Consider the following 18222-nt stretch of genomic DNA (forward strand, 5'->3'; position numbering starts at 1 on the left):
TTCTCGATCAATCAACTTTCTCAAATCATTATTTAACTTAGTTCTAATCCTCATTAATTACCCCTAACTTAATCCAATAAATCGAGAGACCTATCGAGACCAAACAAATACAAAACTCCATTCCAATCATATTTTCCATCCACTTCAATAACGATAAAACCACTATTCCATAATCACGCATAATCGTGTCCGGTTGGAATCCTATCCTATCAACCATTCAGCAATCCAACAGACTGTGTAAACACCTACCTATCATTCGTCACGTGAAAATAGTCAGCGGTTGGAAAATTTACGACCACCCGTTGTATTATTCGCAACCGAGAGACCAGCGCACGACTAGGCGTGGTCCACACGAACCTGCACCTCTCTTTTCTTCCTTTCTTTTCTTCCTCTGTATCCATTTCTGTTCTGTATCTCTCCGCTATCGAGCCGCCTCAACCACGGAATTCGAGCACGTAACACAATACACCGTTGTGTTCGTACGAATTTTCGGTGCAAATTTCGTTGCAAACTCGCTCTAATAATGGAACGAAATAATAATGCGGGAGACAAGTTAACAAGAAAAATATTTCACCGGTGTTTCGAGAATAATTTGGAAATAATTACGCAAGAGAATTAGAGGATGAAGTATTGTTGGATTAGAGAAGATTTTGATCGATGAATTTGTTTATGCTGATGATGTAATTAATTCGATACGCATCGAGTAATTGTAAGTTTAATATAACGTGATAGAAAAAAATCTATTTTGTGGGAATGGAGTAATGATCGTAAGATTTATCTTTTTTAATTAAAAATATTTGAATTTAAGAACAAACGACTGTGAGAGTCGAGAATGTACTATGTTTTGTTTGGAAGAAATTTTCTGAAAGAAATACGAATCTTAATTATTAGTTATTTTCCATATTTATTGTACAACTATTGTTTTTATATTTGCTCAAAGAATTTCATACTTATGGTATATTTTAAATATTTCGATAATTAAAAGAATTTAAATAAATTTTGTAATGTTCGAGCCTTAAGAAATAACGATCCATTAGAGTTTAATCTTAAAGAGGATGTGGTAATTTAATATTATTATAATGAGAAATTTGAGATATAATCAATATATGGAGTAACTAAAATAATTGAAATTCATTATTTAAAGTTTAGAGTATTTATAATGATTATCTATTGGAGAAAGATATAAGATGAAATTTTGGTCAAATTAAATTCTGACAAATAAAAATAAATGAATGGATACACTTCCCTTTTCCCTTTCCTCTACAAGTAACCTAGAAAATGCATCTAGCACAATTGGATCATTATTAAACTTTCCAATTCGACACGTGGCTAGATATTTATGAGTTACATGAACGATGAAAGGATTCATGGCGGTCATTTTTTCAATCGAAAAACACGTTTCGATAACCTTTGCGGTGAAGGAATCAAAGAATGTTCAAGATAATCGTCGTTCGCCATGATTGCATCACGTATAACATCCAGAAATCGGTTCAAGGATTAGAAGATATCGATCTTTATCTCTTCATTTTATAATGTTCATCATTTTTAATGTGCATGTCAAATTGACATTAAAATGAGAAAAAGTTTAAATTCCTTTTATATAAATTAAATATAAATGTAAGAACTTTTTAAGAAGAGAATAAAAAATGAGAATAGAATAAAAAAAATATATTACAACTTTATAATAATAATAAGAAATTAAGAATAGAATTTTAATTTTCATCAGTATCATATATGAATTTTCAATCATGAATTAAAAGGAAAAGTTATGCACTTAACTGTAATTTCTAAACAAGTATCATAACTACTTCTTAAGTCAGAGGACTATTACTTTCCACATTACCTCCTACGCTTCGTATACATACTTCGAATTAAATTTCCATTAAATAGACCTGACATAACTATTACAATAAAAACATGAAGTTTACTGACATTTCGCTAGAAATGTTACTATTCCTCTTACTTTCTTTTTATTATGTAATTTTCCGTAAATAAATAAAATAGTTCAAAGAAACAATTTCCAAATCATTTAAGCAGAAAAATATATTTCATTCGGAAAAACTAATTTTCGAAATTCAATAATGAATAAAATTAAACAAATCAAACACAAAATCTTTCGTGATATACAACAAACAGGTCGATATTTTTTTCCCTTCGACGAAATGGAAGGGAAATAAGAATAAACTCGATCTCCATTAACATTAATTTTATGGAAAGTAAATTCGTCTATTCAAGTCGCTTTCTATCGAGAAACGAACGTCACGTTCCTATCTCTTTAACTAATATAATTAACTTCTTTCCCCTTTACAATTCTCTCGTCTCGATCTCTTCTCGATCCCGTTCGATCATTTTCTACGTTCGACTAATTTCTAAATAACAGTTTACCAGTCGCGCACGAAAGTTTGTAGCACCAAACACGAGCGTTACAGTGAAAACTGCCAACTTCCTATCGCGATTTACCAACACCTTGCGATTTTTCCGACCATTTTCCGACGATTTCTTTGATAACGATATCCTTGCTAAATCGCGTGACACGATTAGGTCGACATGAGATCAACGCTTTGAAGATCAACGAGAAGATAGATGAAGATGCGACTTAACGACAGTAAGAAAGGAAACGCGTAATATTCTCGATAAAACATGAGAGGATTTCCTTTTTCAAACGAAAATAGTCGTCGTAATAGAGGATCTTTTTTTTTTTTTTACAAATAACTCGCTTCCTCGATCGTTAATTGTCCGTGTGTATTTACGAGATTCGATTACGAGACGTTATTCAAATTATAAGGATTAATCCGTTCCAGCGGCGCGATAGCCTTCGTGGACAATGAAAGAAGAAAAAAATGAATTAACACCGCCACCATACCAAACATTGTACGCCCGCAACACGGTATCCTTGACACGGAATTGAGATACTCTTGGTTTTGAAGGGAAAAATCGCGATTGATTGAAAAATACTAAGATAAAATTATAAAATATGTAATTCGATCGAATTTTTTTATAAGTATAATATAACGATACCTTGAATTTTTTAATCAAAATGAAAAGGAAAATATTGTATATTGTAACGAATATTGCAGTAAATATATTTTGTAATTTCGATGGAATAATGAATGACTCCATTTTGTGAATATACCTCACTAAACGATGGTGTAATTTAATAAATGAACTTACTTAAATACTTAAAACTATATTTAAAGTGCTCTGTCTATCGAATCAATGTCGAAACGTTTAAAAAGTTGCATTAAAAGTTATAGTCTCGACTAAACCGTGAATAATTTTCAGAATAATTTGAAGTTTCACGAAGTGATTGGCCATCTCTATTTAACAACTATGAAATAGTCAAGACTTTCGTGAATACATTCGATAAAAAATATAATTCTATTGTGAAATCTTTCTTTCATGTTTATCTTACAATGTAATTGCCTATAATAAAATTTTAACAGATTATTATTATTATGTAATAAAATGTGCTCGTAACGATTTCATACATTTCAATGAGAAGATAAATATTACCATTAATAAGAATGAAAGAAAAAAAAAAATAATATAGAATAAAAGTAACCAAAAATATTAATCATGTGTTGAGATATCATTAATTTAAATTTTTTTGCTCCCATCTAAATGAAATTTTTCAGAAACAGACCTTTTCAAGATAATTGTCCACTTACCTGAGTACTGCGTTCACGAAGACCTTCAGTTGTGACGAAAAGCAGCAGCACCACCAATGCAACCACCGTCGTGCACCACGAAAATCTCCCCACCATTCTGCAATAATAAAAAATAAATATATTAAGTAACATCAAAAAAAATAAAAAAAAAATGAAAGAAAAGTTGTTTTTTCAAATTATTTTCTTTCAGTTTTAAATATTTAAAATTCGTTTTGAAAACACGTGATGAAATTTTTGAGGAAAATTTAAAGGCAATAAATATATTTTCAATGAGAATAATTTGTATCAATGCATCATTTGTTTCAATGCTTTTTTATGTTAACTACTTTCTGCTTTCTGCTTTTTCAATTATGACTTCTTTCAAGTAATTTATACCTATCCATTTTCTCTCGTTTAAACGAATTTAAATAAATATAAATTATAATGGAGGTTGTACTATATTCTAGCTAACATTCAATATTCGAGAAAAATGTTCCTGATAAGTATTTTTTACAAAACAAAATATATCAAATAAAAATTTTCCAAATAATACCATAGAAAATAAAAAATTAACAATTTTTCAATCAAAACTTAATAATCCTAAATATTTCATCATCTTCTTCTACTTCTTTCAGATCACCCTATACGTAAGACTACTTAATGCATGCATGTGTGAAAGTCAAGAACCACCTTCTCCATTTAAATCTACTTTTACTCGTATTATCCTCAGCCTGTTAACCGGCGCGTATAATTCTCAACAACTATACCATAATATGATCGAACATCTATGAGATCACATGTTCAAGTACAATTATACATGTTTCCCAATTTTCGCGTATCGATTCCAAAAAAGATATACCTTCTCAAAATTAAACCTCTGATATTAAATTATATCCGACGTGTCTTTGTCTCGAATCTAGATTATTTTTACATCGTTAAGGATGAATACCCAATTATCCACTTTGTTTCTATATCAAAAAGATCGATCGAACCCTTATTTTTATCTCGCTATGTTGTGCCACAACGCCTTCGTCTCCCTATTTATTCCATTAAAAATAACACCAGTTGACACCCTGTCATTTAATAATACCGAGATCGATTATTATTCCCTTATATTCTGAGAAAATGTTAATTAAGCTTCAATCAATTCACGTTTACACACAATGGTTGAGAAAAGTACATAGCACGCACATTTTATCATTTTATTATTTTTCATCTTCATTAATATCAATCATACTTTCATACACCACCCATTATAATTGATAATATGAAAGTACGATCGATATAAAAGTGAAATCTGATAGAATGTGATAGATAGATAAAAACATATTTTTACTCGAGAAAGAGAGTATTTGCGAATAAGTTTTTCAAGTAATCCTTGTAAATATAAACATCGCGTTGATCTGTTTAATTGAAGTGATATTGCAAATGATTTCTTTATGTCTAAAAAAAAAAAAAAGAAAAAAATAACATCTCAGAAGGAGGCCAAGGCTCGTTTCATGCCCATAGCTCTTGTTACCCCACCCTGTATATTTAATGGAAACCTGAATCGCTTTCCATATAGGTTTTATAAAAACTGTATCAATTTCCAGAAATAGTTTCATTACTCTCCTCTTTATTAAAATGTTCTTCTTTGAATTTTTATATTCAAACCATTCATCTTTTTAATTGAGAAATAATATATTTTTTTTTTTTCGATAAAAAGATGTACATCTTCAATTATGAAATTCTCATGGAGAAATCTTGCTCCATTAAAAGGTTTGAAATAAGGATATTTTTCTTGATTTACTTGGGGGTAAGAAAGTATTCATGAGAAAAAGGTTGTTCAAAGGAAATAACTTTAATGGCAGAAGAAAAAAAATTTTTCTTGAGATTCTCAATCGTTCTAAGAAATCGGAAATAATAGCGATACTGAAGATCTTTTTCATTCAAATAAACATTTTACTAATTGATATAACTTTTGCTAAATAAAAACTTCTCTGCATCGCAGATTTTTAATTAATTATTTATTATTACGAGACATGCATACTAGTTAGATTTATTTATTAATTCATCTAACTTTCGTAATCAAGTTATTAATCAATATCCAGACATCTTTCTACTTTATCTATTTTACACTTGTCATCAATTTATTATTTTAATATTATTTATTATATTACAGAAAAATTATTGAGATCAAATTAAAAATTTGCATCGTGATTAAATACATGACATTAAAAGAGATTGAATGCGTAATTTTCAGCTTAACGTAATATAATTGATAGAATTATCGATGGTCTAATTTAGCGTAAAAAATAAAAAACCGGTTTGAAAATGTTTAGAATTTGACGAATCTATCGGCAGATCTATCGAGGTCGTCTCAAATATGAGGCCAGTCGTGAAGATCGTGAGTTCTTTCCTCTGTTGGCACGAAGATCAACAAGGAGAGGAGGAAGATCAAGATCAACCATGGATCATCGACCGTACTCGAAATACCGTTAGACTCAGCTGAGTTACGATTCATTAATGAAATTCATTCAATTTCTTCTTGTTCGTTTTGTGAATTTTTTTTTTTTAATATTCGTTACTCAATCTTTACAATTTTTCTCACTTCTATGTAAATAATCAAACTATTTCTCGTTTAAATAATTAAAAATAATTGATTAATTCGGTGAAATATAAGTAATCATGATAAAAGTGTTTGAAAATTTCTAATAGAATTAAAAATTATAATATTAAGAATGGAGAGATGATTCATAATAAAATATATCAAAAAAGAAAAATTTTCAATGAGATTTCTAATAAAATAAAAATCTTTATATCGAAGATTTAAATCCGGTCGAACGAGTTTTATGTGCAATTAAATCGCACGTTTACAGAATTCATCGTGAATTCATAGAATTCATAGAAAAAGAAGATTCGTTAATTCGTTCATAATTTATTACGAACTCGGGTTAAAAACATTCTCAAGAGAACAGTGCTCCAGACTCTGATTCCTTTCCACGATCGTTCGTGCGCACGAATCTGTTACGCGCCAATCGAAAGTAAATTCTGCACAACGGTATATGCAATTGCACGTATCAGGTTTTGCCCGCGATTGTAAAGCATATTCCGTAGAAACTTATTCAATAGAAAGCGAAAATCATTGTAAAATTTCGTCGATCGAACAAAATTATCGAAATATTCTTTAATAAAATACAAAAAAATCGCAGAAAGAAAAATTTCCACTTTGAAATCTTTTTTATCACTCCTCTTATAGAATAATAATAAAATGAATATTATATAGCAAATATTGTAAAAAGAATTACTGTAAAACTATTAAAGATTTCCATATTCTGATCTTTATTATCGCAATACAAATTATCGATGATTTATTGCGTTATTTTCATTGAATCATTCTTATTGAAATATCTTATATCAAGCAATATCTTATATCAAGTATAATATTACTTTTTCAACAAAACATCGAAAATTATAAAAGCAAACAATACGAGTTTCTTCTTCTATAATTTCCATCGTAAACTTAACGTTTCCTTTTAATTTTTAAAAAATTTAATTTTTAAAAAGAAACGATCAACAAGAGAGAATGCAAGAACAAGGAAAACAAATTTCTCCAAAACACATTGCTCGTGCATCTCGAGCTCAATTTTCAGCATTATTGTTTGATTTAAAACCGCGTGACGAGCTCGAGGAACAATCTACCGATCATCGTCACAGGAAAAATATCATTTCGGCATGGACAGCTCGGATAACCGAGTTTTACGTAAGAAACACCAGGAACATCTGGAAGTTTGAGCGCGTGAAAGTGGACTACCAAGTTACAGGCAACGGTCAGTTAATTCCGCGGCCGGTCGGTTAATATTCTCTGCAATTCCAGCCAGTTCCACTATAACGATCACGGAACTTCTAGCACCGACATTTTTTTTTCTGATTATCAACTTTTATCAGGTTTTTCCATTATGTGGCCTCCATCTCGGAAAAATTTAACATCTCAAGGATGATATTATAATTTTTTCTTTTAAACGCAATCGATTCGAATCGTTTCAGTTTTCGAAGTATCGACATTCAATAGCGAAACGAACCAAGCTATTTTCTAATGACTCAATGCGCGTATTAAACGATTGTACAAGCGATTTAAGGACGATTGTTTATAAACTACTCGAAGATTGTTTCCGTACGCGTATAAACGATCATATAACGACTGTGACGAAAAAAAAGAAACGTAATCTAAGTAGGCTCATCTATTTTCAATTGAAACGAACGACCTTGCAAAGTTTCAATAACCGACTCATGTTTTTCCCATGCCAAGACAAAACAGTTGAATTGTTCCGGTCGCACTTGAATCCCACTCACCTTGCGGCTTCTTAGACCAGCCTGATCCAATGTTTCATTTCAGTTCACCTGGCCTGCCACCTGGTCCTCCTACACCCTCCCTTTTTTTGCGTATCACAGGTTATTCAATCACAAGAATCACAATATTATTATTATTATTATTATTATTATTATTACAGTTTATCAATTCTATTGGCTTTAAACGAGATTTCGAGAAACGAGTTAGAAAAATTAATTATCCGTTATATTTATTACGATTACGATTTTTTGCACATTCGATCCGGAAGAATCGTCTCGATGATCACTGAGAACAACCGAGATCGAACGAGTCGACGATTAACGACGATTGTATTCGCGATTATATGCACATGAGACTCAGATCAGGTGAGATTGAAACGATCGACACGCATCTTCGCGAGAGATATATATGCACACCGGGTGTTATGCTCGGCGGACGTTAGTCGGCGGAAAGCTCGGAGACAAATGGAAGTCGATCGAACGACCGCCGTGTCAAAAAACCTGGCTCTAAATGGGGGAGAAAAAAAAGTGTTCGCTCGACCATTTTCCCTTTCGCCCGACTCCACGCCACCACCACCGCTACCACCACACCACCCAACAACGTTCCTGCACTCTGCGTGCTATACGCTGCCCCTACCCTGGTGCACAGGTACCTCGAAAGCATCCCCTCCCGCGACAAGCCGCCTCGTTCCTCTTACTGACTGATAGCCACTTCGATATGCGTGATTTCCTGCGATCTGAGATTGTGTATTAACGCGGATACGCGTGGCCCTTGGTCATATTGAATTAAAGTAAAAATTTGTAACTTTTTTTTCTCTTTTTTTATTGTTTTCTAATGTTTTATTAATTTTGATTTTAAGCGAAAGAAGTTCGATATGCGTGATTTTCAATGTATTGACGAGGATGCATGTGTGATCTCTCATTTATCTTGTTATATAGAAGATAGTTTTTTTTAGATATATAGGTAAGTGAATCGGTTTTTGTCAGAAGCAAACTAGTTTAATTTTTTCTCTTATGTTTCTTTTTCTTATTTACATGATTCTAAAATTTATTTTTATATGTAATCAAGTAATTCATGTATTTAAATAAGCTAGGTAATATAATATGATTTTTTGCATATTTCATATTTATTTTATAAAAAAAATTAGAAAGTATGGCAAATGAATATATTAAAGAATATTTAATAAAAATTTAAATTTTTATGCAAAAGATTACAACGATTATTTAAATGATTTGTAACTTAAACAAATAATATATTGCAGAGATGATATATTTGTAATTTAAAAAAAATGACTCTAATTATCATTTGAACGAAACATATATACTACATAAATATATTACGCTGTTGTAACATTTTATTCAAATGAAAATGAACTACAACAATCATGTCATGTTTAATAACAGCTGTATTTTTACGTAAAATTGTATTCTTCATTAAACATTTTTGAAACAAAATATATTTTTCAAAAAACACGTAGAATTATTTTGATAAATTTTGATATATGTATAAAAAAAAAATACGTTAACAAAATATGTCAAGAAGATACAAATTTTTTAATGTGAAAGAAAAATATGAAAATTTTTAATGTTCTTTTAACTTTATGAAATAAAAAAAAAATTAGAATTTTAATTGAATTATTTATAATCAAATTATTTCTAATTATAAGATAATTATTAATATTATATCAAATCTTTATCACATCGTATTGATGTCGAAATAAAATATTTCTTTCTTAATCTATTTATTAGAAGATATTTGCAACATCTACTTTTTCTCCATCTTTTCTATTTTGCAAAATGTAACATAGTTATTCAACTGAATCGATAAATACTTTTATATAACTTGATGATCTAGAAATCTTATCCACGTATACCTTGATCCACCGACACTAATGACACAATATAATCTAATTTACATGATAGTTTAGTTATTTATGCCTACGTTATATTTATATTATGTAAAAATATCATTTTAATATAAATTTCAAATCCTCGATTATAAAACGTCTTGCTCAGAAATTCTCATCTGTTATTTTGAAATCTAGTCGTATTGCATAAATTAAATTATTAAAAATATTGCGTTATTTGGAACATGATGTTTCACCACCATCCTTGATTAAATATTTTAAAAAATCGTCAACGATTCCTTAATCGCTTATACAAAGTATGTTTAATCATCGATGTACAATTTTATTATTATAACATTATAAATTACTATTCTAACAGACGTAAAAAAAGAATTTATAGAACTTTCTAGTTAAAGAAGCATGAAATTCGAATAAAAGAATTTCACACTGATGAAATAACGAAAATATATTTACCAAAAAAAAAAAATATATTATAAGTTATTATAGTGCTGAATAAAAATATTTGTTGATAATGTACAAATGACGAATAATATGAAAAATATTGAATAGAATGATAGAACGAATAAATAATATTATAAATTTATATTTCTATTAAGAAATGTCATTATAATTTGATAAGAAATATTAACTAAAGTAATAGACTAATTATCAAAATTAAATTAAATTAGAAAAATATAGCTTCTACCGAATTATCATTGCGTTGCACATATATTGCATGGTTTTCCCTTGACATTCTAATCCAGGAATAAAGTCGATCGTTTGCGTTCCAATTCGAAAGTAGATCGCAAAACTGAACAATTATCCTTCCTAATAATCACAAGGCTATTCGTTTCCTGCATAAACTCCATAATATAAAGAATATCGAGTTTTCGAATCGCAAACGCAACGAGTGCGTAATATTAATGGACAATGAGGTTACATCGAACCCTTTTATAGCGCGTTCCACTTTTCTTTGTGCATGATACGTATGTTAAATTCTATTATTCAGAATAATAATAACGATATTTAATTTTATTATTTTATACAATGAATATTTTTGTGATTTTAACGATATTAAACTGATCAAATTGTTGCAAAGCAATTCACATTAATATAAATATTTGACGAAAGAAATTGCACTTATACATGCATAATTTTTAATTAATCGATTAATGTGAATTGGTACATATTTATATATGTAATATATAATTGGGGTAAAAATTTATAAAATAGTTGAAGTAAAATGGTTTTTTTTTCATAGCATTTTGTAAATTATAAATAATATTTAACAAATTTTATATAAATATTTTTTTCGTGTATTAATACGAAGAAATATGTTGATAATATCAATGACAAGGAATCATTGATAAGATATCAGTAATAATACGTAATCATACATAATGTAGATTTTTACAATTCTTAAGAAATCATATAATTTATATGCTAGAAATTATTTGATAATATTCAAAAAAAATGCCATAATACTTGAAATTCAATTATTTGAATTTCGAATTTATCCTATATAGTTTATTTATATTTTGTATATTGCTTAATAAGAAAAAAAGAAAAAGATATGAATGAATAATTTATAATATAAGTTATTTATCAATATAGATAAATAATATTAAAAAAAATAAATGTTATTTAAGCATGATGTTTATGAGAGATTATTTTTTAATGAAAAAATAATATAATTGATTAAATCTTGACTTATAAATAAACAAATTAATGCACTATAAATAAGGGAAAACATAAAATAAGAAAGATAACTTTCAATTTACATATACATATACGTAAACGAATATTGAAAAAAAAATAGCATAATTTTACTTTTTTCTACTTTTATTTTATACTTTTTTTATGAAATAGTTATCTTCATCGATAAAACAGTATAATCCTATAGATCATTTATAAAATGTAAGTGTAAATTTATTTTTTAACTTAATTTTTTTCAGTAATACTATTGAATATCTTTCAATTCCAAAATGTTAAAAATATATATCATATAAAAATATTATTTTGTACTAATATTTCAAATTTTCTTAGTAAAAAATATCTACTATACCGATACTTTTTAGATTTTATTCAACTCACAATAGAAATATGTAAGTCGTCGTTTGTACTGTCACATAATGAACACCGATGAAATCGCATGTGTAATCAATTGTGATTGTGACAGTGACTTCTTACGATAATGGAATTATCTGAAATGTACATATCAAACTTTTACAAAATCATGTGAAATTTATTACTTTAAAACTGTTTATAGAAAGAAGACTGTTAATATTTATAACCTTAATAATAACGTGACATGTGACATTTAGGATATGTATAAATAAGTATCCTTTTATAATATCATTAAGCTTTTATTCTAACTTTATACTACGCATTTATATTTTAATTTAACCATCAAATAAGATTATATATATTTATAAATTATAATATATACAATTCGTAATTAATAATATTATTATTGATAAACTTATAATAAAATGAATTTATGACAATTCATTCCAGTCTCTGGTAACTTATATATTTAATTGATCTATTGTCAACATTCTAAGCCCCTCCCGCGCACGTTAGATCATTTTCTGAATCAAATCCATCAATTCTTTATTATGGCATTTCTTTTGTTCAACTATATTATTATCTATCTTTTAATGAAGTATGTTTTTATTAGTTCATTACTTTTGAATGATTCCTATTGTTTATCTATTTCTCATTAAGAAACCTTTTTAAATATTGTAAAGAAAAAAATGTTTGTGTAATTTAACAATAAAAATATATTATAAAAATAATTTGACTTAACTACATATGGTTAGTTATTTATTGATGATTTTGTAACTTGATAATTTTCCACTAATAATGTCTAACAATATTTTAAATGAGAGAAGAACTGAGAATGTTATGGACCATTCAGTTCTTCAAGATTCGGAATTTGATGATGCATTAGATGTACCTGATTCATTAGAAATTACTGTGAATGAAAATGATGATACAATAACTGTTGAATGTGGTGGAGATGCTAATAGCATAGGTGAGTTTATGATTTTTATTTATTGTTGTGATTTTTTTTTATTGTTATTTATGTGATTTTTTCTGTGTTATTTTCATTAACATTTTTTATATGTAATATCTACATTAATTATATTTAATAACTATATTTAAGAAGTGCATTGTGTCTTGTTTTTCTTTGTTATATTAGTATATCCTGGTAGGATACCTTTCTCTGCTATATATGATTTACCAAAACAATTTAAAAGTCAACATCGTGATGTTTTTATTCCTGGTGAAGAAGTGCATGTAAACATCATAGATTATGAACGTAGTGTAACAACACATCCTCTGAACCCAAATTTGTACACTATTGAATTTAGGCATGGACATTTCACTTGGACAATTAAAAAACGATACAAACATATCCAAAACTTACATAATCAATTGAAAATATATCGTGCAAGTTTAAATATACCTTTTCCAACTAAAAGTCACAAAGAAAGAAGAATTAGTTTGAAAAGTTTAGGAGATGTAAAAGAAGGAAAAGGCCGTAAAGGTGCATTACCAAGGTATTAGAATTGCTTAAAAATTTTCAATTTTGCAAATAATAAAATAATAAAATGAAAAAATATATTCTTTTGTTTAGATTTCCAAATAAACCCGATATGCTAGTACCTTATGAGCAATTAGATCTTAGAAGAAAAGTATTAGAAGAATATTTGACCAATTTATTAAAAATAAAAATCTATTTACATCATCCAGAAACAGTAAGTTAATAGTTGACTTTTTTATATTATGTATATATATATATAATGTTTACTAACAATATAAAATATTTTTAGATCAATTTTTTAGAAGTCTCGCATTTATCATTTATAGAAGATTTAGGAATGAAAGGCAAAGAAGGTACTATCTTAAAACGAACTGGATCAGGTGCAAGAACTAGATGTAATTTTTGCGGTTTGCTTGAAGGCATGTGTTGTATTAGATGTAATCATTTTTGTACATCTTTATGTGGAAAATGGCATTCTCGACATCTCGTTGTTAAAGATACTTTTGTTGCCTATATTAGGCCCAAAAATGGTAGCATAAAATCGGTAATTTTAATGGATAATGGGTTTGGAGTCAGTTTTGGCATGTATACAACAGGTTTAAGAAATGGTATGCAAATAGCAAATCTTAGCAGGCATATATTAATCAAATGTTGGACAAGAAGAAAGGCTAAAGAATGGATGGAATTTATACAAGAAATCAGTAACAAGGAAGGTAAGTTTTTTTAAATTAATGCAAAAACTAAAAGATAAAAACTCAAATTAATATTAATATAATATATTATATTCTAATAGGTCGAGATTTTATACAATCAAATCCACACAATTCGTTTGCACCTTATCGTTCGCCTATAGCAGCTACATGGTTTGTTGATGGATCAAGTTATATGTCTGCCGTTGCAGATGCATTAGAAAATGCCAAGGAAGAAATTTTCATTGCAGATTGGTGGTTATCACCAGAAATTTATATGAAAAGACCTGTTTCTGACGATTATTGGCGACTAGATAAAATATTAGAAAGAAAAGCTGTAAGTATTATTTAAACTTTATTTTTATATTGAATATTGAATAAATTTTGCTATTCTATTAATGCTAACTAATAAAATTCAGGACTTTTGGTAAAACATAAAATATTTTCACTAATTTAATGGAATTATTATTATTGTTATTATATTTATAATGATCAATTTTTTATTTAGTCTAACGGAATCAAAGTATTTATAATGATCTATAAAGAAGTAGAAGTTGCATTGGGCATAAATAGTTTTTATAGTAAACAACGATTAGTTGAAAAATGTCCTGAAAATATAAAAGTATTACGTCATCCAGATCATGCAAGAGTAGGAATATTTCTCTGGGCACATCACGAAAAGATCGTGATTGTTGATCAAAACATTGCTTTCCTTGGTGGAATCGATTTATGTTACGGCCGATGGGATAATAATGAACATAGATTAATAGATTTGGGTATATAATACATAAAATTAAATATTTCTAGCTATCATTATTAATTATGATTAATTGTATTTTTTTTTTTTTTAATTATATTTTTAATTATAGGCAATACTCATCAATCTAGCATTTATATTCCATCTAAAGGAAAATTTACCAATACCAGTAGTAAAAAAATATCATGTGCTAATATTAATAAACATGTTTTACTGCCATTGGCTATTGCAACTAACACAGTTGTAATGGCTACTACGAAATCTATACCAGTATTGTAAGTTCTTTTATTACTATTTTTCTATTAATTTTGCATTTTTTAAATTAAATGAACTTAAATATTAACATTTAACATTTTATTATTATTATCATTTTTTCTTCTTTTAGACCAATGATAAGCAATAAAACATCACTGTCGCCAGCATTGCCACAATTGAATGCTGGAGATTTATTACTAATGCAGCCTTTAGAAAAATCAGATACTATGAAATGTGATACTCCAAATACAGAACGTAAAAATTTATTTGGCATGGCAAAAGATACTATGGACAGAATGAAACATAATATTAAATTAAAAAGACAAGAATTAATTAATATGGTATATAATCCATATGAAGGAAGTAGTGATGAAGAAGATACAATTGATAAGTAAGCTTATATTCTATTAAAATATAAAAATTAAAAAATTTATATCTTATAAAGAAATTATTTATTTTCAGTAATACAGTACAAACTGCAATTGAAAGTAATGAATCAGTGACATATAGTGGAGATGTATTTTTAGAATATCCAGCTGTATCTAAACTTTGGCTAGGAAAAGATTATGTGAATTTTATTGTTAAAGACTTTAATGATCTCGAAAAACCTTATCAAGATCTAATAGATAGAAGCACTACTCCTAGAATGCCGTGGCATGATATAGGAATTATGGTACAAGGTGCAACAGCAAGAGATGTTGCTAGACATTTTATTCAACGTTGGAATGCAATTAAAGTAAGTTTTCAATAACAATCTAATAATTAAATATTTAAATAATTCATATTTTATTAGATGGAAAAAGCAAAATTAAATCCATGTTATCCATTTTTACTTCCAAAATCGTATAAAAACTGTAGGAACTTTGTTCCATTTCTTGAAGAATCTGCTATACATAATGTTAATTGTCAAGTATTAAGATCTGTTAGCTCTTGGTCAGCCGGTTTTCTTGATTCAGAAACTTTAGAACAAAGTATACAAGAAGCCTATCTTGAAGCTATTAGTAAAGCAGAAAGGTAAAATTTATTTTTATAAATATCTAATTATAATTTAAAATAATTAATAATGTTACTACACATTAATGAATTTTCTATTCAAGATATATATATATAGAAAATCAATTTTTTATAACACTTGTATCTATGGAACGAACCACAGTAAAAAATCGCATAGGAGAAACATTATTCAAACGAATTTTAAGAGCACATCGAGAAGGTGCGGTATTTAGAGTATTTGTGGTAATGCCTTTATTACCAGGTTTTGAAGGAGAAGTTGGAGGTCCAACTGGTACTGCCTTACGTGCTATTACACATTGGAATTATGCTTCTATATCAAGGTAAAAATTATATTATGAAACGAAATAATAAATAAGAATGAAAGATATAGAAATTGAAATTGGAATCATTTAAATCATAAATAGGGGTAGAGATGCTATCCTAAATCGATTGATTGAAGCAGGAATAGAAGATCCTAGTGAATATATTACATTTCATGGCTTAAGAGCGCACGCAATGTTGAATGGTACACTAGTAACAGAATTAATTTATGTTCATAGCAAATTATTAATTGTAGATGATAGTACTGTTATTTGTGGTTCCGCTAATATTAATGATAGAAGCATGATAGCAACGAGAGATAGCGAAATTGCAGTAATAATTCATGTAAGAAATATTAACAATGTCAAGTATTTTTTATTATTTCAATATTAATTATTTTATAATTTTAGGATCAAGAATTCGATGAAGGAAGAATGAATGATATTCCGTTTCCTTGCGGTAAATTTGCAGGATCTTTACGAAAACAACTATTTTCTGAACATTTGGGATTATTTAAAACAAATGAAGATATAGATATAACAGATATAATTAAAAAATCATTCTATAAAGACATTTGGTGTGCAAGAAGTAATCGAAACACAGAAATTTATGAAGAAGTATTTCATTGTATTCCTACAGATAAGGTTGTTAATTTTTCCATGTTAAAGCAATATCAAGATGAAGAATCACTTTCTTCATTAAATCCAATTTTAGCTCAAGAAATGGTAGACCAAATTAAGGTATAAATAATATAAAATATGTTAAATATTATTTTATTAATTTTTTTTCATAATTTTATTTTAGGGCCATATAGTAAATATGCCATTAAAGTTTTTATGTAATGAGGATTTAAAACCAGCAGCTGGTACTGTAGAAGGAATAATGCCAACAGCATTGTGGACATAAATTATTGGTACTTGAATTTTTATTAATGGAATGTTAATCAATAATTATAATATTTTTGCAGATGTAAATAAGTTAATTTAACTTTTAATATTTTACTGACCAAAGTACAAACAATCACAATGTTTGTGATTAGATATTTTATTATATCCACAAAAGAAATACAAATATGTTAAAATTAAGATTGCTATATGATATTTTTATTAAAAAGCATTTAATAAGTAGCAATAATTTAATTCAATATTGATATTCATGGTGTTGATTTATTCATAAATATTTCTGCAATTCTAATTTCATTTTAAAAATACGATTGTCAATTGATTAAAAATAGAGAAAAAAATGAATTAAATGTTAGTAAGAATATGAATCAAAAAGATATTTAAATTATTAATTATATTTCGATAATTATAATTACATTTCAACATTCCATAAAATCTACCTCTTTTAAAAAATGCAATATTATAGAATAAATGTTATTAATTTAAATACAATTCTATTTCATCATTTAACGTACTTAAATATTTTATATTATAAATTAAAAAATAATTATGCTAATATTTAAACTTTCACAATGTGCCTCTTTTTGAAAAATTGATTTTTATATGAATATGATTTTTATTTTATGAATATTTATTTGTATATCAAATGATACATGAAATAAATGATACATATTATTCTTAGATTTTCCTATATTTTTTCTTTCTGTTCTAAACGCATTGTGAATTAAACATATGATGAAATTAAATTTTTTGAATAGAATAACCCTTATTATATGCATAGTAAAATTTATCTAAACTAAAAATTTCTTGATATATTGAAAAAATATATATATTGTTATATTGAAAAAATTGATATATTAAAATATTAAATCATTAAGAATTTACTATCTAAGAAATCAGAATTTGATAAATTATTAATTAAAATTAAATAT

At 27.4% G+C, this 18222-nt stretch overlaps 2 protein-coding genes across 3 annotated transcripts in view; one reads left to right on the top strand and one right to left on the bottom strand.

The window, feature by feature from the left end:
- The window catches only part of LOC122720445 (serine-rich adhesin for platelets-like), a 52281-nt gene extending 43817 nt beyond the window's left edge, over positions 1-8464 (bottom strand). The window contains exons 1-2 of the mRNA XM_043947186.1: positions 7980-8464; positions 3669-3765 (exon numbers count right to left, since the gene is read on the bottom strand). Of these exons, the coding sequence (XP_043803121.1) occupies positions 3669-3764 (96 nt within the window). The 5' untranslated portion in view covers position 3765; positions 7980-8464. The remainder of the gene's footprint in view (positions 1-3668; positions 3766-7979) is intronic.
- A 3498-nt stretch (positions 8465-11962) lies between these two features.
- On the top strand, positions 11963-17507 carry LOC122720390 (phospholipase D2). Of its 2 annotated transcripts, XM_043947075.1 has the most exons (15): positions 11963-12162; positions 12646-12860; positions 13029-13389; positions 13467-13587; positions 13663-14086; positions 14167-14399; positions 14571-14838; positions 14932-15094; positions 15205-15465; positions 15537-15810; positions 15868-16088; positions 16172-16408; positions 16493-16733; positions 16799-17128; positions 17193-17507. In XM_043947075.1, exons 2-15 carry the CDS (start codon positions 12689-12691, stop codon positions 17292-17294), a joined length of 3408 nt encoding a protein of 1135 aa, XP_043803010.1. In that variant the 5' UTR covers positions 11963-12162; positions 12646-12688; the 3' UTR covers positions 17295-17507. The 2 variants fall into 2 exon arrangements, with proteins under 2 accessions (XP_043803010.1, XP_043803011.1); XM_043947076.1 differs by lacking the exon at positions 11963-12162 and having other exon boundaries at positions 12722-12860; positions 13201-13389.
- The last annotated feature ends 715 nt before the right edge of the window (positions 17508-18222 follow it).

Source organism: Apis laboriosa, unplaced genomic scaffold (assembly GCF_014066325.1).
Source record: "Apis laboriosa isolate Shangri-la unplaced genomic scaffold, ASM1406632v1 scaffold12_cov154, whole genome shotgun sequence".
NCBI classification, from domain to species: domain Eukaryota; kingdom Metazoa; phylum Arthropoda; class Insecta; order Hymenoptera; family Apidae; genus Apis; species Apis laboriosa.

Excerpts from the sequence above, each read along its gene's own strand:
- LOC122720390 (XM_043947075.1), top strand. The coding sequence starts at position 12,689 with ATGTCTAACAATATTTTAAATGAGAGAAGAACTGAGAATGTTATGGAC. Across the intron at positions 15,095-15,204 it reads ACGAAATCTATACCAGTATT|ACCAATGATAAGCAATAAAA; the intron begins GTAAGTTCTTTT and ends TTCTTCTTTTAG. Across the intron at positions 16,409-16,492 it reads AATTATGCTTCTATATCAAG|GGGTAGAGATGCTATCCTAA; the intron begins GTAAAAATTATA and ends AATCATAAATAG.